At 37.6% G+C, this 21056-nt stretch overlaps 1 protein-coding gene across 1 annotated transcript in view; it reads right to left on the reverse strand.

The window, feature by feature from the left end:
- The window catches only part of SENP7 (SUMO1/sentrin specific peptidase 7), a 41312-nt gene extending 21399 nt beyond the window's left edge, over positions 1-19913 (reverse strand). The window contains exons 1-5 of the mRNA XM_009993348.1: positions 19878-19913; positions 16700-16807; positions 13627-13721; positions 5064-5261; positions 3253-3450 (exon numbers count right to left, since the gene is read on the reverse strand). Coding sequence (XP_009991650.1) covers positions 3253-3450; positions 5064-5261; positions 13627-13721; positions 16700-16807; positions 19878-19913 — 635 coding nt within the window. The remainder of the gene's footprint in view (positions 1-3252; positions 3451-5063; positions 5262-13626; positions 13722-16699; positions 16808-19877) is intronic.
- Between the last annotated feature and the right edge of the window lie 1143 nt (positions 19914-21056).

Genomic DNA, 21056 nt, shown 5'->3' on the forward strand with positions numbered 1-21056 from the left:
TGTGGGGACAGGACATGTGAATGAGGAAGAAACAGAAAAGAAACACGATATTATTACAGTACAAGAAACTAGGCAACCTACAGGTGTTCAGCTGAGTTTGTAGTTTCATCCTAAAAAGAAGGATGTGCAAAGTAAACAGTTTCTTTCAGTGTGTTTGGGGTTTTTTTGAGGGTTTTTTGTTGGTTTTGTTTGTTTGTTAAGTTTATTTTATTAACTTTTTTCATAAGTAGGAGAAGGTTTTCAGGAGGTACTGGCAGACTGAACAGTATGACATTCTCCCATTTGAGGTCTGATCTTGTAAACATACTCTCAACTTATTTGGAGGCTTAGTTACAGCTGACAAAAGTCTACATAACTATATTTTTGTTTCTAGTGTATGCATTAGGATAACATTTAGTTATATGGTCAACTTATATTTTCTCACAGGAACTTAAATATAAGTAAAACTTCTCTTCTGAGAACTTTTCAGGGTTACAAGGTGAAACAAACTAACCTTCATGACTTCTGCTTCCTTTCCTGAGAGAGTCAGAAAATAAAAAGAAAATAGAGATTTCATAGATGACACGATTTAATGCTGCTCTGGAAAATCTGTTCCATTCCTCCTTTTGTCACTTCATTTAATCAAACGTAATTTTGTGTTCATGATTTTATAATATGCCTAACTCAGAATGTTTCAGTTGCCAATTTGTAAAGAGGTAAGTAATTATCACAATGACTGAAACGACTGAGAGCTGAGTCTGGACCCATGAAGAACATCACCAGCCAGGGAAATTATGTTCTTGACATCTGTAACTACATAGTCAAAACTGCTGGAGCCTTTCTGGACAGATACCTGTTCTTCAGTGATGTATTTCTAGACTGGAGTATTGTTGCTCTTTGGGAACATTATAAAGACAAATGAAGATTTCCAGAGTGGTCTGATACTACTGTGATGAACGGGTACCTAAGCACTGTGAAGAAATGACTAATTACCCTTCCATTCACAGAGTGTTTGGCAAGTGCTATTATTCATTCTGTATATTGAACAAGGCACTCTTTCAAAGATCAGACAGCTCTAGTCCTGAAATAACCTCACTACTGAAAACTTGATTTTGGAACCCACGTCCCTCTTTCAAATATTTGTATGCATAAGTGATATAGATTTGATTACCTTAAAGGAACATAAAAAAACACTGAGTGTTTTTTAGCATTTGTTTCACAACACCACCATGATTCAGGCATTACAACAACAGGAAACGTTCAATAGGAATGTTTCAGCTATTTGACTTCCCTAAATGTACTTCCTCTATACACAAATTCTGCACACCTTAATTTCACTTCCAGTCTTCACTTATAACACAGTTTAAAATGCACCTCCTCACAGATATATGCATAACCTAAGAAACTATGGCAGTATATAGTGAATTGTTTTCAACAGCCATGAAAAAGTAGTAGGAAACATATTTTAAAACGTACCTCAAATTCATTAGTTATACTGATAGGTCAGTGGTGACTTAAGCAAATGTATTTCACACTGTGTTGCAGTGAATAAGTAATGCAAAATCCACCAATTCTGTAATACCAAAAGCAAGAAAGGAAACTGGGAATTTGCAGCACGTTCTACCTGATAGAGAAAGGTTAAGTTATTACCACCCTGTTCTAATCATTCACCTTTTTTTTTTACTTGATCTGAAATTTCCACAGTACAAAACTAGCATAATTTTCAGTAAAACAGAGCATGCAATCTAGTTACTCTTACAACACAAAAGAATCTCTGTTTGGCCATGTACATATATATAAGTGTAACTGTTGTAAGGAGGAGGCCTCCTTTAGAAGAAGAGAGACCAAAAGAATCACTGCCAAGTGTCTTATGCACAGACTTTAGTGACAGAGAGGTGACCAGGATCAAATCACATCTTTTTTGAAATAAGCCCTAAAGTCTCCATTATTTATTACATATTTATTACGACTTGGGCTAATGTGCCAAAAAAATCCCAAATTACTCCTTCAAACCATTCCGGTGCTCAACAGCTGCCCTTCAGATATGAGCTTGAAAAAATATGCAAGATATTTTCTCAGAATTAGTGAGCTATATACAAGAGTCGATGTTTTTCTGTCTGTGAACTACTTCCCATCATCCATAGCAAAATAAAAATTTAGTATTTAAGATATCAAAAGTTATAGATCTTAAAGATTTTGTAGTAAAACAAAAAAAACCCAAAAATCCAAACAAGCTCCCCCCACTTCAGCCAGCTTAAAGATATAGAAAACTATTTATTAGCAACAAATATAATAATTTAAAAATTACTCAGTTTAATAAACTGTTCTAAGTCCCCCATTTAAATTGCAGCTTTGTCAGATTAACTTATGCAGTGATTTCCAACAGAGAATTCCAACAGAGAAAAAGAAAGGAATTCTTACTGATTTAGGTTCTATAAAATGTTCATTTATCAGAATGAGGAATATTACTTACTTTTATCTAAAATTTTTAACATTTATTTAAGCTGGAAACTTGATTTTTCCTGACCTCACAAATAATTCCTCTTATCCTTCCTCTTTCTATTTCCTTCCCCCAGATTTTTTGCTATTTGTTCCTGTGGATACTTCACTGTTAAGCACAGAGGCAGCCATAAAAGACAAGAGGAAACAGCTTAGTCTGAATTCAACTGCCATCTTAGACCAAAACAAACATTCTATAATTCTAATATCTGATGTCTGCTAGTTTTATATGTCAAGCATTACTGTGATACTCAGTCAACCTAAATGTAGAAGAGGAAAAGTAGATATTAAGCAATGAGAAGACACACACAGCCTTTAAACAATAGCACTCTGTTGGGATTGATAACACTGGTGGATTAATGCGAAAACAAATTAACTACCACAGAGAGGAATTTGAAGAAATTTTGCAAAAGAAGTTAACTAAAATCATACTAGAACATGTTAATAACAGGAAAGCATGACTTTGGTATTGGACACAAAATCAACCTAAATGCGTTTGAATTATTTGTACATCTTCACAAAACAAAACATTGATCTATTGCAAAAAGAAATCCCTTCTATGAAGGAAAAGGAATCTATTAAAAGCAGGTACAGCAAATCAGAATTAATGCAACATTAAAACAGCTCATTGGAGCTGCATGTGAGTTTGCACTCAGGAAACTGATCTCCTGCATTAAGACAACAGTATAACAAAAATTGTTCCAGGAAATTTTTTTCCTTTGTGACGTTATGGCATTTCAAGAAGACTGGCAAAATCAGCAGTAAGTAACATACCTTTCAGATAGAAAAGAACTTGCATGAGGAGAACTTTGTATTTGACATGTCTGTGGACTGGAAACAGGTGATGAGGATAGTTGGCTGGATTGTAATTTGTCAGCATCAGGTAAATTTGAATCAATTATAACGTGGCTGTCTACATATTTTCTTCCAATTTTTGTCCTCAGGACATTCGTCAAGATAACTGTGGGTTGCCTGCCATGCATATAACAGTAAATCATAAATACTGTACTGAAATTTAGAGAAATAAACTTGTCATTAAATTAATATATCTCAGAATTTTGGTAATCATCAAACATTGTTATTTTCAGTCCCCTAGATACACAATGAAATCCCACCAAGGAACTTAAAATTCAATGTAAGCAGATAAACACAAAAAGCAACAAGAGATCAGGGTAAGAAACACTAGCCACATAATTTCACTTTAGCAGGATACAAGTCACACTACATTGCCTCTAACACACCATTGAAGTATTGTTTAAAAACTGGTAAATGGTTCTCTCTAAATGACTCTCATATAATATCTGTACACTTTTCTCAGAACTGTGGAGCAAACAATCTTGATTTTCCTGTGAACAAGAAGCCTCCAGTAAAATAGACTGAATTTTTTCCAGTAGAAAGTCAACAGGTAAAAAAGCAACACACACAAAAAGGTGGCATTAGATTTTCTTCCCCTCCTCAGCTTCCCAGTGGCATTCTAGAGAATAGCAATAGCAAGGCTCAGAAAAACATCTGCAAATGTTAGAAAATACAAGCACCAACAATAAGCTAAAGAGAAATATGAAGATGCAACTTCCCACTTCAGCACAGATGTGTAAGAGCAGCATGACTTTTTTCACACAATGCCATTGCAGACAGCTTGTTGTATAGGTCTTGATTTACCACTTGGATTCTCAAACAGGGATTTAAATTCAACCACTTCTATTGAATTTTATTTTGCATGAGTATGCACTGTCATGGCCTTTTTTCCAAGTTATTAACAATATTGTCTTTTGGGTATCAATTGCCTAATTCTCCTGCTGTCTGTATTCACCCCCAAAGCACACTCCAGCACAGACTGTGTCATGTCTGAAGAACACTCAGACTTCCTCTTGTAGTGGTGGGATTTTAACCAGGAGACTGCCTTACAGACAAGATGTTGCAGAGGCACACAGGTGATAAGCAAGGAGGATATGATTGGCAGGAAAAGTCTAATATAGAAGAATACTGTAGTCTGATGTAACCTCCAAAACAGGATAAACAGTTCCTAAACTGTTAACCAGCACCAGGTCAGAGATAAAACTCAGTGAAAAAAAGCATTCATTCTAGCCATACTTTTCCCTGAGTATCTGCAATTGACCACTTCTTGTGGGGGTGAGAGCAGTGGTGAGGCAAGGAAGATACTGGACTTGGTAGGCTTTTCTTCTCACCCTTTATGCCAGTTCTCCTATTTTTATGAGTAGTCTGAAAGGGTAACAGTGAAAATACACCATGATTTGACTGAGAAAAGAAGGCAGTTTAAAACAAGTGTACTCTTCTTTTCACAAAAATAAAAAGTCCCCAAACATTTTGACAGTCCAATGGTCGAATAAGAATGAATTGGTCTTGCCAGTATAGACCATCAGTATAGAAGCCATCAGATCAGAAAATTCACCATCTCTCTCAAGGATTATCAAAAGGAACCAACTACAGGGATATCTAATCAAGTCAGATGGCATGAGAATGTATTTCATGAACAAGACAGCTGTGATACAACAAAGAACACTTTCTAATGAAAAAACAACTGCAAGGAATATTTTGTTTATTGATACAAGGCAAAGACAACGTACCTTTCAGACAGAAAAAGGCTTTGGAGAGTAGGGTTTAAAATTTGCCATATCTTTAGGCTGGCAGCAGATGATGAAGGTGGGTGATCTGACTGCAGCTTGCCAGCATCAGAAAAATTAGCACCAGTTTTAGGCTGAACCTGTGCGTATTTTCTTCCTATTTTCGTCCTCAGGACATTCGTCAAGATAACTTTGGGTTGCCTGCCATACATATAATAAATAAATAATAGGGTGCTGAGAACTTGTTAAGTCACATGAATTCAGCAAAGCTTTTCTCTGAATTTACTGTCTCTGCATCATACCTTATACTTTCAGTAGGATTAAGTTCACTTCCCTGACAATTTACAAAGCAGTTCTCTTTGGAGAAGAATCACAAACACCCCTCTTGATCAGGACAGCCTTTCAAGGTTTCTTCCTCTGGCATCAATGACAAACACATCCATAAGGGATTCTGAAGAGGTAAACTTTCAGTGCAGAAGAATGGAAATTTTGGTGCATCTTTGAATTGCAAAATGACCAAAGTAGCCATAATGGTCTTACAAACTATTCTGAAAGGATACAGTTGAGCACTTGCAGAATATGAAAACAAGCACTCACATCACATTGTGGCATTTTATTTTAGAATGATTAATATTACTGGTTTCCACATGATAGATTAGACTATGATCTTGCTGGGGAAGAAATAATAAAAAAGCTAGTACAATCTCTCAGGTTTGAACCTCCAGCTGATTTCTAGTCAGTTTCACTACAGAAATGAAATACAGTTATTAGAAACTCACTGTTTAAATTCTTTAAACAAGTACCTATACTTTTCTGATTCTGCTAAAATGGTACTGAAGTCTTCACATAAAGAACTAATTCTGCAGCATGGCCAGTAATTTGGACTGTTTCCTTATAAGCAACTAAACATCATGTATCATAGATGATTTGTCAAGATTAACTTTATTTTCAAACAGGTGAGAACTGGACTTGTTTTCCCAGTACTGGTCTCAAGATGAAAGTGAAGTTCAGGCTCATTCATTGGTTTTAAAAGATTACTGAAGCAAGAACTGCCTTTTCTATTGCATGTCTCATGTAACACACTAAATTGTTCATCTTGAAGAGCAAGAATCCTTCTTTCATAGCTATACTCCTCACACAGCTGTTACATACATACTACAGGGATATTTCTTAACCAAATAGCTGTTATTTCTCAATGGGCTGACAAATTATAGTGGTCCCAATGACATTTTCCATTGAGCTTAACAGCATGATCACATGGTACCTTGTGTTAAACACATAGGTATGGCAGGAAAACTGCTGAAGAACAGAGGTATTTGAACCTAAAAAAAGATTTAGAACTACCACGCTAGCAAAACAAGTTGGGGAAGATGTTTCACATAATCCCTATATTTTGCTCTCCGGTATTCTATGCATGTTGAGAGTTATTTGGCTGCTTCCATCAATACAGAGGGATTCCTCAAAAAAGGATGGAAGAGTCCCTGTTAGGCTTTCTGGCCAGGCTGGATGGAACTTGGAGTAACCTGGTCTAGTGGGAGGTGTCCCTGCCCATGCAAGGTGGTTGGAACTAGATGATCTTTAAGGTGGCTTCCAACCCAAACCATTCTATAATTCTATTATTTCTTTTCCATGGTTACTCACCACGTTAACCAGACACATGACCCCTCATTGAACTTCAAAATACAGTGAGGTTCCTATTGCACAGCTCAGAGAACCTGCATACAAGCTACCAACAGTGGTCAATCTGATGAAATCTCTGTATTACTAAATGCCACCATGTGTACTCAATGAGCTACTTTCTCTTAGAGGTCTGCTATGAATATCCTTGCCCAGTGGTACCCAAACTTATTTTGATCATGCACCCCTATTACTAAAAGTATTTTGAGCACATACCTTCCATATGTTTATTTTAATTTACATAGTACTAATGTACTATTATGCACATTATAAAACAAAAAATTTAAAGAGGATGTGATAAATATGAAATTAATGTTTATTTCATTTATTAATTGTACAAAAAAATATTACTTTCCTGCATTCCAGATTGTCTTGCATACACCACACCTTGGAGACCACTATCTAGACAAGGGACAATAAACAAATGGTTCCTATTCGAAGTTCAGTAACTTAAGCTCAAGGGAAGGCAGTTTCCTTCACTCTTTGAGCATCTCTTAAAAGTTTCCCCCAAGAAAAATTAATCAGTAAAGAGCTAAAGCTTTATTTAAATAAATAAATAAATAAATAAATCTGCTGGAGTGCTATGCAAGGGATGGGTCCTAATTAACTGTTGCAAAAACAATCCAGGGTTTCAGAAGTGACAGATCAACTCTCTGAAGGCAATGAGGGGTCATATGTATTATGATGGTCTCATTAGAAAACTGACATAATCCACAGGAGTGCTCCAGAATGTTTTAGGCAGAGACAAGAAAAGGCAGGTATACATTTTTTCTTCTACCTAGACCTCTACATACCCCATGACTACTAATGCAAAGAACTGTTGTTTTTAAAGAACCTATGACTGAGTGTGAGCATGTGTGAGCATGTGCTTCAAATGCTGTAGACCTAAAAAAAGTTTCTTCCACACTCCAAGGCCACAGAGATCGAATTTAATGTAAAGATATGTTTTAACTACTGGAAAGCAAGTACAGGTCATGAGGGACAGTTTAGTAACACTTATCTCCTACACCATGAAGTCCAATTGTAGCAGCCTAGAGAGAACATAGTGAGCAAGCCTGCAAAGTATTCTTAATTTAGCAGAGGAAGCAAGAGACTTTAGTCCCTGCTAAATCACAAGTCCTAGGTTTTTCCTGGGATTCTCAAGTGTTCACTGTTGATACATTAACCATAATTTAATGTCAGAAGAGCTCCAAGTTATCAGATTTTGTTGTTTGTCCAACTGTAAGGTATATTAGAAATAAGGAATATATAAGCAGTACCTAACAAGATAAAGAATTTACACATTTCAGAAATGTGATAAAAATTCAAAATTCAACTACACAAGAACTTGTTAGACTTAAAAAAATTTGCAACTACTAAAGCAGTTAAAGGCAGTTCCATGGTAAGAGTCACCAAGTAACTCAAGCAATTTTTTTTTATTAAAATACACATTTACTCCGTGCTTTAATTTCCTCCTTAAAGATAAGAAAAACCCAAACTACTTTTGGGGTCCAGTTACTAAAGAATTGTAGTGTAAAGACATTTTAACTTTAGGGTTGCCAGAAGAGATGAAGCAATGAAAGACTGAGCCAGATACTTCCCTTCTTCCTCTTAATAGAACCTGAAATTGCAAATATTGGAAGTATCTAAATGTTATTTTTCCTCCAAATACAAAACAGTTGCAGAAGTGGCCCCTACCAATATGAAAATGTGAATCAGAAATTGTACTCCTTAAAACAACATAATTTTAAAAGTTTAAAAATCATTACTGCAGAGCACCATGAGACAACATTAATGTGTTCTTCTTTAGGAAACCCTTCAGTACTCATGACTAGAATCATGCTGACCCTAACAATGTATTTCCCAGATCTTAGTTATTTCAGTTTTCATTATCCCACTTGTAGAAATGCCAAATTATTATTTTCCTTGTATCTGTCAAACACAAGATACCATAATGAAATTTTACTAAATTTAGCCTTGCATGGTCATTAGTCCAGTGGGAACATACATGGTCTCAGAGTCTTTATCTTAATTGTACGATCAGAACTTGTAATGATAACAGAAAGGTTTGAGCCTTCAGGGTCTTTAACAATACCATCAAGACAAGGAAAGTTCACAGAAGGATATAAAAGGGTCAGAAGCGGAATTTCCAGTGAAACTAATTCATTACCTATAGTTTGTTGGACACATTGGAAACTCAGGTCTGACATTCTTTGCTCACGCTCACATCAGGCTAGACCTTGACAGGGTCCAGGTCCCTTCACAACTTGGTTAACTGACTGTAAGTAGGTACAGAATTTGTAATGTTTCACAATCACTTTTTAAAAATACGGCTTATACATTTTCAGCAAGTATCTTTGCAAAAATGTTTTTAGAATTTAAAGCAAACATGCATCTGTGCAACTAGCTTTGCACTGGAAACCTGTGCAAAGAAGAGGAATCTTCAACAAGGAAGAAAACAGTATATACACTTGGCTATTCTTAAAGATGTCAGTGCCAGGATAAGGCATCACTTCTTATGTGGCATGACTTTTTGACTGAAGACCTTCATAGGACAAGGTTTTGACTTGATCTTCAGTTAAGCTGCTTGTGACCTGATCTTCAGAGCTTTCAATGGCTTCACTTTCTAAAGGAGGAATGGCATCTGGTAGCATTTCTTGAAAAATCATGTCATTAAGACTGATCGTAAAGCAGATTCAGGAAAAACATCCACGCTTAAGTGAGCCTGTACATCTGTCAATGATGGCTGGGGCACAGATGTCTAAACTACCTGTTAAATTGTCCACAAAATAAAGTGAGCAAGTCATGCAAAAGACATTTCAGAAGATACAAATTAGTGAGCAGCAGAAAAAAGCAAACAAAGTATACATTAAAAGCAAGTCCCACCAGCAGACCCAGCAAGTAACCTGCACAACATTAAGACTGGAGGCATCTTGGTGAAGGAAAACCAAAGGCAATTATTTTTATTTTTAAAGCTAGCATCTACCGTAACTGCTCTTACCTACCTCCATAAAACAGAAAAAATACATAAGCAAAGGTTATTAAAACATACTTACATGTGTAAGGATGAAAGAGACAAAAAAATATATACATTATGAAAAATGCTATTAGCTCACTGTCCTGGCAAGTCTCATAACTTTTTAAAGGGAAAAAAGGAGAATCCTACCTTACAAAACACAACACCAAAAGTTATTAATTGTTTGTACTCCTTTGGAGAAAATGTTTGACCTCTATTTCACCCAATAATCAGAGGTGCTAGATTCAGCATCCCTCTCCATGACCATATTTACCCAGAGGTGTTGTAACTACTGACTCAAATTTGTATTAGAAAGCAATCAAAATGAGACCTCAAGACTACTGACTCCTTTTGGACTAGTTATTAACTGTCTACACCACAATCTTCATGCCTGCATTCCTCTACTATTAAACCCAAAGTTTTCAGAAATAAAATACTTTGACAGTGGGATGCCACATTACCATGCGAGAGTCACTGCATCAGGTCTCATAAAAGCTAAACTTCTGTCCTAGGTTTACAGAATAAAGCGACCGATAGTCTCTATGTGTATGCAACCGAGTTTCTGCAGCACATGCACTGCTCAGGAGGTCCTTGGCCTCTCAGAGCCCAAACAAATAACATGATGCACTATCATGATTGCCACATTCACTGACTACACCCTGTTGAGAAGAAAGCCTGCTGGACCAGGAAGCTATTACTCTCAAAATGTGCTTGTGAGGGCAAGGGGAACAAGTATGTAAGTGACTGCCACAAAAACCTCACTGATACAGGGTCAGTACTTGATTCAGTCATGACATCTATTTCAATTGACAATTAAAATATTGAGCTGAAAGAATCAAATATACCTTCTTTAAGTACTACTCTTCCCATCCACCTGCTAAAGAAAACTTGACAGAAGACAACAAGAAGCTTGAATTTCCAAACAATGTTCTATCTTGTTTCTTTTTTGTTTGTTTGTTTTTATTCCCCTATATTTCCCTCTTGGAGAATGCAAGAGCAATACAGCTGAGGTAAGTGGATGTCTCTAAGCTCTGTTTCCAGGCGGTGATAATTACCCTTGAAATAGTGTTATCCCCTTCCTCACCGATACAAAAGTTTTGTATGTGGGATGCAAAAAAATTAACTGGCCAATTACATTAATACTGTATGTAATCTTCTGCAATGACACTAATAAATTGAACTATTCATACTTCATGACAGTCCTAATCTATTTTGTGACACAACTGAAGGAATGTGTAAGAGACCTCCAGTGTATGAAAGGGCTAGGGAACTAACCTGAGAGCCCTGTCTGGGACCACCAACATATCACCTGACCTTTCAGAAGGCCAGGAACAGAGGTGTTCAAGTGAGAGCAGCTGTGGTTGCTGCTTCCAGCCGCCATGGTCCCAGACACAGCAGGACTGACAGAAGCAATCAACTATCAAATCTAGTAATCCAGAACTTGAGTTAAAAACACAATTGAAGGTGGGTTGGTGCTAATACATCCACTTTGTACTTTCTGACTAAAATTTGCCGGCAATAACAATACTCAAGCAACACTTTAGATGAAACATTCCTCCCTAAATATTTGAGATTAGCTCCTATCATTAATGAAAACTTTTCAAAACATCAGGAACTAACATGAGTTGGTCATTAAGAGTTGTTTCCAACTTCTCAATGCAAATGAAAACTCTCTCATTGGGAGGAAGAAACAGAGAAACTTGTGCATTAGAAAGATTCTCAGCATGCCACCTTGCACTCATCTTTTCCAAGTTTAGTCAGTTCTCAGATATTTGCTCAAGAAAACCAACCTCTTTAGAATCTGTGTGTTCTTTCTACTTATTATGCAATGAGGTCACTGTCAATTTTGACTTACTGAGAAACACTGGTTACTCATGTGGAATACTTAGAATAACCTCCATTGCAGACAGCTAACAAAGTTTATTTCACCAAGAACCTCAAGCTAGTCTCTAGACATGCATGTTTTTTGGGGGCAGTGAAAAATGCAAGTTTTATATCTGAATACTTACTGTCTCTTTGCAGTCTAGATGACTTCTCACTAATGTGCAGGTAAGAATTCTGGTTAACATGATGGAACACCTACAAATGATATGTGAAAGTTTCTCACATATCAAAACTAACATATTTAACAGATCCAAAGGTAGTTTTCTTTTTTTTTTTTTTCTTTTAAAGCTCCTCAACATTGAAATATCAGTTTGAAGTTTATTGAAATATCTTTTGTATCACATATCAATCATTTCACAGTGTAATTAAAACTCAGGAAACTGCAATTAATACAGCTTTTAAATTCTGCTAGTTGACCCTGTGAGCCACTCCCTCAGCTAAAGTTACTGAGAGAAGCATTTTGAGGTAACTATATGTAAACTGATAACTATGCCTCTGAGGAGGCATGAGTAATCAATTAAGAATCTTTTATAAGTTCAGCTCTTTCCTGCAACAGTTTGAAGCATTCTGAATAAATTCCAGGATAAATGATGACTAATCACAGGTAAAAAAACCCACCAAATTCAGCAGTGTCAAAATTACCTGCTGTCATTAAGCACTTTCATTACCTGTGCACTTTGTTTTTGACAGCCCACAGAATCACAGAATCGCCAAGGCTGGAAAAGATGTTTGAGATCATCCAGTTGAGCCTATGACCTAACACCACCACATCAGCTAGATCATTTACCCTTGATGCCTAACCATAGACCTATAACAGTAGACCCTTACACAAGACCTTTAACCCTAGACCATTTAACCTAGACCCTTAAACCTCAACTCTTAATGTTAAGAGTCCTAACCCTGGACAAAATCATCCCATATGATCATCTAGTCCAACCATAACCTAAATTCCCCTACCATAACCTAATCTACCCAATCAGTGCTTAAATCATGCTGCTAAGCACTATATCTATATTTTCCTTAAATACTTCCAGGGTTGGTGACTCCACCACCTCCCTAGGCAGCCTGTCCCACTGTCTAATCACTCTTTCAGTAAAGAAATTCTTTCTAATATAAGAATAAGCCCCTTCCAACATGAGATTACTTATTGTCAAATTAAGTTCCAGTCAAAAAACAGGGCAGAGAATGCATACTCTTATTTATTTAGATTTAAATGATTCGTCAAATAACAATTGCTTCATTAAGATAAACATAATTAATCATGAAATCATTATGTTTCCCAGCTGCTGTCAATTAATCTAATTCTGCATTTCCATGTCCATTTGTCAACTATGGCACTTATAACTTCAAAATTTTCTTGGATAAACAATTAAGTAGCTGACAAAAGATGATTTAAAATATTTTGACATGTCAAATAAACGAAGATTTTTGCTCTTGGCAACTAAGCATAAGGAAGTGGCACATCAGCAATCTTATTTACTCATTTAGGTGCATTGACTACAACATTGAGGTGAAAAATCTCAAGTTTTTTTACTGCCTTCCACTAATAACTGACATATTTCTTGGGATGGGTTTTTTTTTTGTTTTTTTTTAGAGACGTAATAAAACCAGCTTAATTATTGTGGACTACAGAGCAAAGAGACAAGCAAAATACAATCTGGGAAATCTCCTAAGTATCTGAAATACCTAGGGCTATAATGATCATTCACACTTAAAAGAGTAATGAATACCTTTCAGATTTTCAAGAATATCAACATTCAGTAAGTTGCCACATTCCCATTCTGATGTCACAGTATTGTGTTGTCTTAAAACAAATAAAAAGTTATGGTTGTGTCGTAATACACAATGCTATTAAATCAATGAAACATGATTCTCTAAAGGTAGTCTACCTAACAGCCTGAAAACCATCTCTGCATGACACAAATAAGTAGCTAGATACCAGTGACACCCATCCTCAACAAAGATTCAGCCACTCTGAAAATACATACTAATTTTGAGATTATTTCTTACCCAATCGATTCTTCATCATTAGAGCTTTGTCTCTCACAGTCCTTTTGCCTTTTTCCTTTTGTGGAGGGTGCTCTGTTGTTGGCACTTGATTTCCACTGAAATAAAACAAATGAACTCGGCAGGTTTAAAAAGACATAAATATGTCATAATGGATATTACACTAGAAAAAGGGAATAATGCCAGATGTTGAATCACAGAATGGTTTGGTTTGGAAGGGACCTTAAAGGTCATCCAGTTCCAATCCCCCTATATGGGCAGGAACACCTTCCACTAGGCCAGGTTGCTTCAAGCCCCGTCTCAACCTGGCCATGAACACTTCCAGGCAGGGGGCAGCCACACCTTCCCTGGACAATGTGTTCCAGTGTCTCACCATATTCACAGTAAAGAATTTCTTCTTAATATCTAATTTTAATCTACCCTCTTCCAGTTTGAAACAGTTTATCCTCATTTTATCGCTCCACACCCTAGTAAAAAGTCCCTCTCCAGCTTTCCCCTAGCCCCTTCAAGCACTGGAAGGCTGCTGAGGTCTCCCTGAAGCCTCCTCTTCTCCAGATTGAATAACCAACTCTCAGCCTTTCTTCACAGGAGGTGCTCCAGCCCCCTAATCATCTTCATGGCCCTCCTCTGGACTCACTCCAATAGCTCCATGTCCTTCCTGTGTTGGATACTCCAGAAGTGGACACCATACTCCATGTGGGGTCTCACAAGAGCAGAGGGGTAGAATCACCTCCCTTGACCTGCTGGCCACACTTCTCTTGATGCAGCCCAGGGTATAGTTGGCTTTCTGGGCTGCAAGCACACATTGCTGACTCAAGTTGAGCTTCTCATCAACCAACATCCCCAAGTCCTTTTCCTCAAGACTGCTCTCAAACCATTCTCTGCCCAGACTGTATTTGTGCTTGGGATGGCCCTGACCCATGTGCAGAACCTTGCACTCTGCCTTGTTGAACAATGCAACTGCACAAATAAAGCAGAGCCGAAAAGGTAACACAATAATTTTGCAAATAAATATTTTGCCTAATTTAAAGCACCCATGTACCACCTGGTCTTGAATAGACTTTATTTTTTTTTCTTCTAAAGAAATTGGACAATACAGAGCAATTATTTAACTATTTAAAGGAGGACTATCTCAAACAGGAACTTAAATATTAGGCCTGTTTTACATACACAAATACTAAAAACAATCTCTGTTTTAACTCCATACATTTAACCAAATTATCTTCTCCTCAAAGATACAACATTCTGAGAGGGAAAAGGAAGGTTTGGTACATAGGTGGCAAAACCCACAAAAGGAAGATCACTTATTCTGAATTCTCTTACCTTACCAGAATTTTCAAATTAATTAAATGTAGCCCCACCAAAACTGTTATTTCTGCAATTCCAGAAACCTATCTCCCTCTAATATTACCTCCTCCTAATCTCTCCTCACTTTTTTAAATATAAAAGATAATAAACCAAACAGATGTTTTAGAATTATGTCAGTCAGGCTGAAAGCAGAAAAACGTATCTGCTTTTCTGCTTAAGCGTGGGGTAAAAGGGCATCATTCATGCACACGTGTATGTTATGTACTTCAGTGAAGCCTGAAAGGAGCATCTCAAATTAATCTTTTCCCTACCACAGGGGCTGACTCTCTAATGGAGAATACTTTCATTACTAAAACAGCTGGCAGCAAGAAATTGCTTTGAAGATGCTGTCTCATCCTGCCGTCAAAGACCATCTAGTTCACTTCAAGCATGTCAGAGACCTATACGCCTAAATCATTGAAAGCTGCAAAGAATTTCTCAAACAACATAGAGCAAACTCTGGCAACTCTAAACACAACCTGGACAGATCTTTGTATGGGTAAAACAGTAGTATTTCTTTTAATTATGACACCTCATGAACAATCTTTTCTTTGAAAGTAGAATACTAAGGCTAGTCAGTGTTTATAGAATACAGAGCCCTCTACCACATGGAGGGGTCTGAAATATATAGACACAGGTAAGAAAAATAAGAAATGGAAAATTAGACAATATAGAAGAAATAGCAAGAAAAAAAGATGTTTCAATTCATCCAGTCTAATCACTGTTTTTATGGAGGCAGAGAGAAAGACAGGAAGAATTTTTATACAAGTACTGCCTGGGTCTGCCTAAGAGGCTGCTGCTTGTAACCACATAACACATCATTTCTGACTTCAAATCTGACTGTAGTTGGATGCTCTGATCACTTAAAGTATTAACGCAACCACACAGTGAGTTTGTATTGCCCCATGCTTAAATGACCAGGCTTACCCAGAGGCCTGGGTCACATTATTACCACTACTGTAAGTTAAAAAAAAAAATCCTAATATTCTTTACCAGGTTTTTAAAGCTCTGCCATGAGGGAGCCTGTTTGTCCAGCCCTATGACTCTGAAAGCACTAAAACCAACAACAAACTCTGCTGAACTGAAGGAGTCAAGAGTAACAAAATAAGTTTCCAAAACCTGGCCTTTTAAAACTTCTTACTACATTTGGAACCAATTTGTAGAAAGAAAATATTTGCTTCTGTATGTGCCTGAGACGATCAAGACAGTAATTTATGATAAATGCCATATAAATACAGTCTTTTGGTCTTAGTACTGAAATTAGTTATTTCTGAATTAGCACCTAAAATTGCACCCAAAGTCATTCAGTACTTAATATATTCTAATTGAAAACTCAACGTAAAAATTATTTTCATATCCTAGCAGAAAGTTTTGTAATTAACCTGAATATAACCTAAAAGTTGAGGAATCAGAAAACGATTAACTAAAAAACAAATAAATAATTTATTTGCCTTTAAATTAATTATGTTCAAGATCGTTTCAAACTACACCTGAAGACCAAATCTGCTTTTTAAATTATTGGGCTGGCAATATGGCACTGAGCCTTCCATTTCTGAAAATGTATGCTTCCAGGCAGATTTCAGACCTACACACTCGTCTCTTTCCAAGAAAACCTAGGAAATACATTGTTCACAAGGCAGCACTCAGTTTTGGAAAAATCCAGCTGCCAAAATATAACAAAAAAAATAACATTCTCCCATACATTTGCACTCCAAAAACTTCTCTTTACCTCTTTTAAAGGGTAGTCCCAATGATGGGAGCCTGGAAGCCTCGCCAAAGGGGACTGAACCTGGACATCCTCTGACTTGGAGTTTGTTTTCTTCTTTGGTATACGAAACTGAAAATAGATGATGTTACACAAATAACAACACTAAATTATCCACCAGTGCTATGAGCTGACATACTGCATGTACAAAGTTTGCTTAGCTGTCAGGCAAAATAACCAAGTTGCAAGGGAACCACTGACCTATGACTTTCATTTAAATGCGTTCCTCACTGATGCCTGATCTTAAATCTTGTGTCCTATCATATGAGGAGCTAGTTTTAACATATGATCTGTCTTAAAAAGCATTAAAAGCTCTCCCTATTTCACTAACTTTACCACAACTTCAAATGTGGAACCAAAAGGAGAGAGCTCATTTATTGCCACTTAGTTTTTTCAGTTCCCTCTGATTTGTTTACAGTCTAGTTTAATCATCTCAGCTTAGAGAACGATAAAGAGAAAACAGATTAATGCAATTGTGAATGTCACAACAGGTTTGCACTCCCAAAAAAAATTCAGGAAGAGCACCAATTACATCTTAGTATACAAGTATTTTGGTATGATAATTTAGCACTAACACACTACAACATACTCAAAATGGTATCAGCTATTGTCATTGCCAGCCCTCACAAAAACAGAGCCAGTGTTTCAAAAGTAATTATAGAAAGATAAAGCAGTTAGTAATCCACAGAATTTCACCAATTCATAAAAAATATGCAAGAAATAACGTTCATTGATTGAAATTCAAAACAAAAATGGTCAAAGTGAAATCCTAACAGTTCATCAAGAAAAGGAAAGAGGGTGATATTTCCCATTAGTTATTTAAATCAGATAAAATAATACCAACTGAAAGGACAAAAGTGCAAGCCTGGACATTTCTCCAGGTATCCTAAGAAGCAAAACTTTACATGGCAAATATGCCCAGATTAGAATATATCGGAGAGGGAATGCAACATTGACATCTTTCAGAAAACTTAATCTATCTCATCCTGGGAAAAGCTGAAGCTACTCCATATGACAGCTACTGTCAAGTGTATTATGAACTTCATCTGCAAGCTGCCAGATGCTCTATCTTGTAACATGAAATTAAAAGCAAGGCCTATATAACAGCAACACTAACAACTTAATTATTAACACAGAGACTGCATTCATTATCTCTGTAGGTAGTTAGACCGTAACTGAAGCATACTGTACCATAACGAGATAAACTTAAATTTTTCAGTTTGAATTATAAAGTGCTATTATTCCTTCTCTGGTTTTTGTTGCTGTTTTTTTTTAATAATTAGACCTGAATTTCTGTACAGTACCTGAAGCTACTTTTGCTGTAATAACAATTATGCCCTCAATAACAGATTTTTCAAATTATAAAGAATGTAAACATTATACATGGGCAACAATTTCTAATACAATACCTTTCCTTTCAATCAACATTCAAGGACACTTTCTTATTCAAGAACAGCTGCAATTAGATTGTTTGATAGGGCTTTGCTTGTTTATTTTTGAGAAGTAGCCTACAAACATATTTTATTAGCCAGAACACATTCTTCTGATCTGCATCTTGATGTCTAGGTACACATTTTTTACTTCAGAACTCCTGCTGCCTGACTAGCAGTTGCTGTTATCACAGAATCACAGAACCACTAAGGCTGGAAAAGACCTTTAAGATCATCAAGTCCAGCCTATGACCCAAGACCACCACATCAGTTAGACCATGGCACTTAGTGCCACATCCAGCCTTTCCTTGAACACATCCAAGGACGGTGCCTCCACCACTTCCCTGGGAAGTCCATTCCAATGTCTAATCACCTTGTCCGTGAGGAAGTACTTCCTAATATCCAACCTAAACCTCCCCTGATGCAGCTTCAGGCCATGCCCTCTTCTCTTGTTGCTAGTTGCCTGGAAGAAGAGCCCAGCCCCCACCTGACTACACCCTTCCTTCAGGTAGCTGAAGAGAGCGATAAGGTCCCCCCGAGCCTCCTCTTCTCCAGGCTAAACAGCCCCAGCTCCCTCACCCTATCTCTATAAGACTTTCCCTCTAGTCCTTTCACCAGCCTTGTTGCTCTCTCCTCTGGACCTGCTCCAGCACCTGAATATCCTTCTTGAAGTGAGGGGCCCAGAACTGCACAGAGCACTCGAGGTGAGGCCTCACCAGTGCTGTGTACAGGGGGAGAATTACATCTCTACCCAAGAACACACTTATCTAAAATGTTAACATTCATTTACAGTTACAGAGTTTCAAATAACTTCTGTAATAAGAGAACAGATAACACCAAGAACAGTTAAGGTCAGACTCAGAAAACAGAGAGAGACAAATGAGGAGACAGAAAAGGAAAAGAAGCACGAGGCAGGTTCATCAGCAAAATTTCTACCTCACCATACAATATCTTCCCAATGTTTGCATTCATTAAGAAGATGTGGGCAGTGCCCACAATTAACTGACAGAACAAGCACAAAGTCAAGAGGTAAAAAACAGAGGTCTGTATCTACATTAAAAGCAATGTATGCAGTTGCCTCAGCTTTTCCCTAATAGAAAGTGACTAACTCAACACATACATTTGCATACGCATTAGCAGAATCCTCATCTAAACCAGCAGCACTTTTCTGAAGGTTCCCACCTGTAGGAGCAAGGATCAGAGAAAGTGCATAAGCAAGGTCCTGGAAACAGTTGATTTCTAAACCACTAAACAGTCCAGACCCTACCTGATCAAACCAGTTGCTGTGCCTACAATTTTTCAACAGTGCTTCCATTGCTAGAAACTACTATTAGGAGTATTTTAGAAAAAATAACTGCTAGCATAAGTAGTCTCTGAACACATATCTGTAGATAAATACTATGCAGCTACATAGCTGCTCTACTTACTTGAGCATTATTCTAATACTTAAGATGTTAGCTTAGGTCTTAACATACCCTGAAAATATGCTGTGTATGTGAAATCAAATGTTAACCCTATCATATATTAAAACATGTTAAACAGCAAACATTCTTATTGACTGCCACCAGGATAAAGTGTTTCTCAAGAAAACATGTTCCAACGACATGGAAGCTGGACCACTGAAGAATGAATTTCATTGCATAAATGCATCAGAACACCATAGGATACCCACAGACTCAAAGTAAATTGTTGCAAAATCTTGGAAGACTTGCACTGACCTGACTTGAAGATGATGTTCTTCCTTCCATGATTTTCTCTAGTGAAAAAGATACAAAACAAGCTTAGCAATTTGTGTCTTATTTATTCAGAGGAAAGCATGACCACAGTAGCAGGCACTAAGTGAAAATCAGAAAATTATTTTTAAGCAAGCTATCTCAAAGAAAACTCACTAATAGAATGGCTTGGGTTAGAATGGAACTTAAGAGATAATCTAGTACAAGCACCCTGCTATAGGCAGGGACATTTTAACTAGATCAGGCTGCTCAAAGCCCCATCCAACCTGGCCTTGAATACTTGTGAGGCACCCACGACTTCTCTGGGCAACTTGTTCCAGTGTTTCACCATCCTCATAATAAAAAATGTCTTCCTTATGCCCAATCTAAATCTAACTTCTTTCAGCTTAAAAGCATTACCCCTTGTCCTGTCACTACAAGCCTTAACAAAAAGTCATTGACAGCCACAATACAAACCAGACACATGCTTAGGCAAGGCTCTGGATTGTTGGTGTGGACAGAATTGTTAATAAAATTTTCACTAGGATTTATCCTTAGTGAAGGCATTTAACTCCACCCCTGGGCAAGTATAGAACGAATAGGCTATTCAGACTTTGATTATAAAGTGAAAAGGAACCACAGAACATATCTGTAACACTACAGGAGCTCAAATAATAAATAAAATTTGAGAATTGTCGTTAACAGGTAAACTTCTTGCACAGGGGAAGAACACAGCTGCAGAACTTCCAGCATCCATTCTCTTTATAATATTCTGTATAACTCCAGTGCAAGACCTTCAAACCTGACAGCTAACGTGAAGCCTCTCAATAAGATCTTTAAGCCCGTGTACTTTCACTCCGCTCGGCCGCTTTTCATGGCACAGCCCCAGCCCCCCGGTGCGGGGAACAGCAACAGCTCTCGCCTATCGGGAAAAGCCAAAGCCCTGCCCGCTCTGCCGCCCGCAAACAGAGGCAAAGCTGAGGGAGGCCGCCTGCTGACAGCTCGGGGCCGGGGGGAGGGAGCAGGGCAGCCCCGCACTGTCACCGCAGGGGCCCGCCCCGCGCTCCCGCTCCTCCGGGGCCGCCTCCTCCCGCGAGGAAGGGACCCGGCGTCTCACCGGCAAACGAACAAGCGCCGAGGGGGCAGCAGCCCCGCGTTCTCACCGTCCCTCCTCAGCCT

Source organism: Chaetura pelagica, unplaced genomic scaffold, assembly GCF_000747805.2.
Source record: "Chaetura pelagica isolate M959 unplaced genomic scaffold, ChaPel_1.0 scaffold101, whole genome shotgun sequence".
Taxonomy (NCBI): Eukaryota; Metazoa; Chordata; class Aves; order Apodiformes; family Apodidae; genus Chaetura; species Chaetura pelagica.